Here is a 7,603-nt window from a genome sequence, read left to right on the forward strand (position 1 = left end):
GCATTTTCTAGTTATTTATAGTTTTGCTGAATAGTTTATCCCTACCTTTTGCCGCCCCCGTCGCCTAGCAACCAGCTGCAGTCACAAGCGGTCACAAGTGCCGGTAATAATTTCTGACATTAGGCAAAATATTTTCAAACGGTTCAATATGGAGTCAGAGATAGTGCTTCTTTTGGTGATGTTCAATACGTTGAAATCAATTTCCCAAGGTCACAACAGACACACCATCTATTTCAGATTACATCATGGAAGACCATGTCCAGGTAATGATACTTATGGTATATCTATTATCATATGATAATAGATATTATATAAAATATATATGTACTGTATTTTTAGCTAACAGTAATGTTAATATTAGCCATTAATACATGTTTAAAATGTTATTTCTCAGGTTGAGTATAGCTTGTGTATGTATATATATATATATATATATATATATATATATATATATATAAACATGTCTATAGAGATATATTTATACACAAACACAGAATATATGTATGTACTGTATTTTTAGCTAACAGTAATGTTATTAGCATATAATACTGATACAAATTTTATTTCAGGTTGAGTATAGCTTGAGTATATATATATATATATATATATATACATATATATTTATCTATAATACACATATATATATATATATATATATATATAAACATGTCAATAGATATATGTATACACATAAACATAGAAAAAAAATACTCTTCACTTATTTAACCCTTTTTCTCAACCTTTCCCTCTACCAGCCAAGGCCCCTGTATTGCAGGGTCAACCTAAGCGTCCCTGTCCTGGACAGGTTTTTTAATGACCAGAACACACGCCCTGATTTCAGGCTGAGCAGGGAGTCCCTGAAGGTGCTGCTGGAACTCCTGGGTCAGGACAGGAGACATGGATGGGGGGCCACAATTGAGACCCTGGTGTTCCTGTTCTGGCTGGCAAGTGGGGCATCATGCAGGGTGGTCTCCAGAGTTTTTGGGATGCCTAGATCCACGGTACATCGGATTGTCCACAGAGTGACTGAGGAGGTGGTGGCCATTCGCCACCAGGTCATCCACCTCCCAAGGACAGCAGAAGACCTGGAGGCTGTGTCGCGTGGGTTCGCAGGGCTGGCCAGACACAGAGCCTTCAGAAAAGCTGCTGGAGCAATCAACGGCTGCCATGTCCGCATCGTGCCACCAAGCAGCCCTGATGGTCACTGTTATAGAAACAGAAAACTGTTCAGCTCAATTTTGCTGCAGGCTGTTTGTGACCATCAGGGCCGCTTCATCGACACGTACGTGGGCTGGCCTGGTTCAGTCCATGACTCTAGAGTGCTCCGCCACAGCCCACTCTATCGGCGGGCACTCTACCCTCCTCCAGGGCACTATATCCTCGCAGTACCCCTGCCTCCAACATCCACTCCCCCTCATCACTCCCTACAAACAGCCGCTGCAAGGTGTGGGACCCCAGTGCTTCAATAGCCATTACTCCCGGGCACGCTCCATCATCAAGCGTGCCTTCGGGGTGATAAAGACACGATTCAGGAGTATCTTCCTGCGAGCGCTGGAGGTGCACCACACCTTTGTTCCTCAAGTAAGTAATCACTCATTATGACATTTTGATAATACTGAAGAGTAGATCTAACATGAGGTATAACATATATATATATATATATATTTATATTTATATATTTCTGCCAATTTTAAAATTTCAGATCATAACAGCATGTGCCGTCCTCCACAACATCTGCATTGGGGCAGGCGACATCATGGCCCCAGAAGAGGACATTGTGGAGGATGTAGCGGAGGATGAGGGGGAGAATGTGTTGGAGGCAGTCAGTGGTGCTCCTTGGCGGGACCAACTGTCTGCGGAGGTGTCTGCCCTGGAGGAGGTTCTTGGTGACCACGATTATGAGTAAAGGTATGTAAAACAATTGACGAGCTGTAATAAAATAAACTTGTGCAATATTTATATACATCTTTTGTTCTTATCTGCTGCTGAAAACATCTTAGTGACATGGCAGCCGTCGATTGCGTCCGCCCTGCGAACCCTAGCCCTAATGGACATTCCGATTTACTGTGGAGAGAAGCATCCCCAACAGCTCTGGAGACCACCCCAAATGAAGCCCCACCCACCGTCAGAGGACACCAGGGTCTTAATTGTGGCAGCCAGGTCCAGCAGCACCACCTGGGACTCCCTGCTCAGCCTGAATGTGTATATAGTTTAAATGTTGTTTTATTTGTATGTTGTTTCATTCGTATGTTGTTCCATCAAATAAATGATAAGTTTCATATTGCTCATTACATTTATTTATTTATCTACTAATTTTTCTAGGAGAGAAAAAAGCCTGTTAAGGTTCTACCTGCTCTCCTCCCTCTGCTGCTTCATGTCCTCTCTGATGAGGTCCATTAGCCCATCCTTTCTTTTCTTTTTAGGCCGGGATGGCCCTGCCTCAACCTGATCCTCGTCCTCATCCTCCTCTTGGTCCCCCACTGCTGAACTTGGCCGCGGCGTGTCCTCTGGAATAGAGGATATTAGGACAGGCGGGCAGATGGAGGGCCTCTGTCCTAATATCTCATCCATTTGGACAAACCACGGCCAAGTTGCAGCAGTGGGTTTCCCACCGACTCCCTCTCCTGACCCTGGGTATTTGCAATCCTAAAGGCAGAGTAAAACAATCATGGCATTACAAAAAAAAACACCAGCAGATAAACAAATGTCAGCAAATGTGTTTATTAACTTGTAAAACTCGCATACTTTATATCTTTTTTTAAGATTGTCCCACTTCTTCTTAGCCTGCAGGGGAGTTACACTTCCCTGCAGGTCCATATCTTCCAAAACCGTCCTAATCACAGAGAGAACAGTACAACATCTAGTATTATGAATAAAACAATAACAATGTCACAACTAAGGATACACACTTCGGAAGAAATCTTCTCTTTTTTTTTTAATGGTGGCATGGAGACATCCCCAGTGCTTGAATTGGAATAAAAAAAGGTGCCAGTACTCTAAATCAGCAACTGTTTCGAATACATTTTATGTATACAGCCCAAAAACAAGAATTTGGATCAAAGGTCTTTACAATCTGTACAACATACGACTCCCTCTATTCTTATCCTCATATCTTTGATTCAGTAATTAAAAAGAAACACAACAAAACTGTAACAGACAAGGTGCCTGCATCAGGTCATATCCTATAATGCTGGTGGGTTTGTCTCTTTACTGTATATTTTAGAAAGGCTCACTGTACTTAAAAAAAGTATGAAAGGCAGCGGATATGGCTAAAGCCTGACTCCTATGGGTAAAAATCAGATACCGGCCCAATTCAAGCACTGATCACATCCCTACACAAATACGAAAAAGAAAATAAGGCATTGACCCATATACTAGTTGTCTTATTAGAATGGAGTGTATGAAATGAGGGATGATTCATAAAATAAGAACGATACAAACTGGATATTGTGCCTTACCTCCAAGCGATGCTCGTGGAGAATTTGGCCCGGGTGAAGAGGGATTCATTCTCCCCACGCATTTTAATAAATTGAGCACTCTGCTCCTTGCTCCCTATCAAAACAAATTGTTGCAGTAAAATTGGATAACAAAAGCAGTTAAATAAATAAATTAGCTTTATAATGAATCCCAACAATATGAAAACCAAACAGGGTTTACAACATGTCGAAATATTTTCTCTTCATATTATTTTATGTATGTAATATAAAGAAGACATCTCCAATCGCCCGTATCTTTAAATAAAACAGTTAAATCGGTTTACTGTTTCATGTCGTTTAGTATTTGGGTGAGTTGAAACCCTATACTTACATTTAAAAACAAATCCTGTTCCCGCCAAAGCTTCAGCCGTTGCCGGGACGTTAGAAGCCATTTTCTTTAAAAAAAAACTCATTTGTCACCGTCGCCCATTGCATCCTGGGATATGGTACACCGCGGAGTGTACATCAGATGTATCCTCAAAATCTGGGAATAGAAGGCTGCATTTGTGGGCTGCATTCGGAGGAATCTTGTCTTTTTTTGAATTGGGACAGCCTTCGTTTGTTAGAAGTGACGTATGCGGTCTTCGAATGCATCCTCAGGAGGATGCGGCCGCTGAATTGGGACACAGCTAATGTTCGCAACATGTTCTATGGCACGTCTCTATTGGGAATTGTAGTTTTAAAAGACGTTTTCGTATTTCCCATAATTAGAATTTGCCAGTATTAAACTGTGTACACTGGTGTTATCAAATTTAAAACATATAATTAATAAATGGGTGAAAATGGATTGTGTCCATAATGGGCAGCATTAATATATATCCACATGACAGCTAAGGTCAGAAGAGCTTTATTTAATAGCTGGTCTTTTTTCTGTGACCACTCCTGTTGTTAATTGATAAGCCTTGAAACATGCACTTGTCAAGGATGTCGGATGGCACATGCAGGTAGGCCAGCCAGGAGGGAGTTGCAGTAGTCTAGGCGCGAGATGACGAGAGCCTGGACCAGAAGTTGCGTCGCTTTCTGTGTCAGGAGGTGACGTATCCTCCTGATGTTGTAAAGAGTGTATCTGCAGCAGCGGGTTGTGACAGTGATGTTTGCTGAAGGACAGGTTGTTATCTAGGGTCACTCCCAGATTCCTTGCAGTCTGAGTCGGGGAAACAACAGAGGGGCCGATGTTGATTGTTAGGTCAAGAGTGGGACACTCTTTTCCCGGAAGAAAAAGCAGCAATGGTATGAAAAACCATGCGGGCTAATGACCGATCCGAGCGAGTTTGTGTACAGAGAGAAGAAGAGGGGACCAAGGACACAGCCCTGAGGGACCCCTGTAGTTACCGGGGGAAAAACGCATCATCTGAAGGAAACAGCGTCTGAGGGCATCTTAATACTCAATAAACTATGAATGTTTTATATCCATGTAACGGGAAGAAACTCAGCTAACTGACCTTTTTTTTTTACTCAAAAAAACCCACAAAGCTAGCGCTGAGCCTATGAATGTCACGATTCTCATGTTATGTCACGTTTATAGTTTTGTAGGTTTGGGTGTTTTTGCTGTTTTCCATGTCATGTTTTCCTTTGGGTTATTGTCTGGTCCTTTTCCCTGTGTTTTCCTCTTGTCATTAGTTTCCCTGGTGTGTCTAATTGTCTGATTATGTTCACCTGGGCCCCTGTGTTGTCTCCTCCCTCCTCACCTGTGTCTTGTTGTGTGATTGAGTCTTGTGTGTATTTAAGTTCTGGGTTGTCTGTCTGTCTTGGTCGGTTCGTCTTGTTCCCTGACTAGTTCTGCGGTGAGTGTTCTGTTTTGTCATTGTATAGAGATATCATAGCCTTGAAATAAAGGAAGTTTCAGTTTGTATCTGCATTTGGGTCCTGCTTGTTTCACAAACCGTGACAGTACGAACCGACCAAGAAATGGGCCCAGCAGATCCGTTCGAGTCGGAATTATTACATTTTTCCTTTTTTTTGGCTAACTGCTCGGATAGATGGAAGAGAGCACCCGGAGTTCAGCAGCGGCAGGCTGTGTTGTCGGAGGCGCGCCAGATGGCTAGAGAGAAACCAGGTATGGTGAAGTTCTTACCTGGCTGGATTTCAAAGATCCTCCCTGTGTGTGATTCCCGGCCTGCTAGCCCCAGGCATGCTAGCTCCCAGCCTCCCAATTCCCAACCTGGCACATGACGCCTCGGTGGGTTCCGTCTGCAGTCAACCCATGCTTCTGCCCCAGTTCCTGCTCCTGTCCAGGAGTCATATTCTGGAACTCGTCTGGCTTATGGAGGTCCACGGAGTATTCAGGCGGCTGCTAAGAGGAGGAGTCGCAAGGCCAAGCTAGCAGCTCAAGCCCCAAGAGCCATGGTTCCGGCCCCAGAACCGGACCTTACAGCCATGCTGCCGGCTCCAGAACCGGACCTTACAGCCATGTTTCCGGCTCCAGAACCGGACCTTACAGCCATGTTTCCGGCTCCAGTGCCGGCCCACACAGCCATGTTTCTGGCTCCAGAACCGGACCTTACAGCCATGTTCCCGGCTTCAGTGCCAGCTCCAGTAACCATGGTCCCGACTCCGGCTCCTCGTCACCTGCTGACTCATCGGCCGACGCCAGCTCCTCGAGTCCTGTCGGCGTACCGGCCGACTCCAGCACCTCGTCTCCTGTTGGCTGTCCGTCCGACGCCAACTCCCCATGTCCTGTCAGCATACCGGCCGACTCCAGCACCTCGTCTCCGGTTGGCTGTCCGTCAGACGCCAGCTCCCCGTGTCCTGATGGCTGTCCGTCCGACGCCAGCTCCCCGTGTCTTGTCGGCATACCGGCCGACTCCAGCACCTCGTCTCCTGTTGGCTGTCCGTCCGACGCCAGCTCCCCGGGTTCTGTTGGCGAACCAACCCACTCAAGTGTCGTTGGAGGTCCCACAGACTGCCCTTCTGCCGGGGGTCCTGCCAACCCCATGTCCTGAGCCGTTGGAGGTCCCGCGGACTGCGCTTCTGCCGAGGGTCCTGCCAACTCCATGTCTTGTCACGTTGGAGGTCCCGCAGACTGCTCTTCTGCCGAGGTTCCTGCCAACCCCATGTCCTGAGCCGTTGAAGGTCCCGCAGACTGCTCTTCTGCCGGGGGTCCTGCCAACCCCATGTCCTGTGCCGTTGGAGGTCCCGCAGACTACTCTTCTGCCGGGGGTCCTGCCAACTCCATGTCTGGTCCCGTTGGAGGTCCCGCAGACTACTCTTCTGCCGGGGGTCCTGCCAACCCCATGTCCTGTGCCGTTGGAGGTCCCGCAGACTACTCTTCTGCCGGGGGGCCTGCCAACTCCATGTCTGGTCCCGTTGGAGGTCCCGCAGACTACTCTTCTGCCGGGGGTCCTGCCAACTCCATGTCTTGTCACGTTGGAGGTCCCGCAGACTACTCTTCTGCCGGGGGTCCTGCCAACTCTATGTCTCAGGTCCTGCCGGTCCTGTGTCCTCTTCCATGGGGGATCTTGCAGACACCGGCTCCTGACCGGCCTCCGGAGCTGTCTGGTCTTCACCCCTCCTCGGACTCTGCCTTGCCCCCGGGCCGTCCGCCCGAGATTCCCTCCATGGACTCTGCCTTGCCCCCGGGCCGTCCGGCCGAATTCCCCTTTTTGAACTCTGCCTTGACCCCGGGCCTTCCGCCCGAATTCCCCTTTTTTTAACTCTGCCTTGCCCCTGGGCTGTCCGCCCGAGACCCGTCCTCCAGACCCCCTCCACCCACCCTGCTGGATTTTTGTTTTTTTGGGACGTCTGTAATCCGTCCCTTGAGGGGGGGGGTTATGTCACGATTCTCATGTTATGTCACGTTTATAGTTTTATAGGTTTGGGTGTTTTTGCTGTTTTCCATGTCATGTTTTCCTTTGGGTTATTGTCTGGTTCTTTTCCCTGTGTTTTCCTCTTGTCATTAGTTTCCCTGGTGTGTCTAATTGTCTGATTATGTTCACCTGGGCCCCTGTGTTGTCTCCTTCCTCCTCACCTGTGTCTTGTTGTGTGATTGAGTCTTGTGTGTATTTAAGTTCTGGGTTATCTGTCTGTCTTGGTCGGTTCGTCTTGTTCCCTGACTAGTTCTGCGGTGAGTGTTCTGTTTTGTCATTGTATAGAGATATCATAGCCTTGAAATAAAGGAAGTTTCAGTT

The 7,603-nt window shown here is 46.9% G+C and overlaps 1 protein-coding gene across 1 annotated transcript in view; it reads right to left on the bottom strand.

Moving 5' to 3' along the window:
• LOC307030925 (uncharacterized protein) overlaps positions 1–3,521 on the bottom strand; it is a 17,388-nt gene extending 13,867 nt beyond the window's left edge. The window contains exons 1-3 of the mRNA XM_079667562.1: positions 3,459–3,521; positions 2,746–2,833; positions 2,351–2,646 (exon numbers count right to left, since the gene is read on the bottom strand). Coding sequence (XP_079523688.1) covers positions 2,351–2,646; positions 2,746–2,833; positions 3,459–3,520 — 446 coding nt within the window. The 5' untranslated portion in view covers position 3,521. The remainder of the gene's footprint in view (positions 1–2,350; positions 2,647–2,745; positions 2,834–3,458) is intronic.
• Between the last annotated feature and the right edge of the window lie 4,082 nt (positions 3,522–7,603).

This window comes from Notothenia rossii (assembly GCF_949606895.1).
Source record: "Notothenia rossii genome assembly, chromosome: 3".
NCBI classification, from domain to species: Eukaryota; Metazoa; Chordata; class Actinopteri; order Perciformes; family Nototheniidae; genus Notothenia; species Notothenia rossii.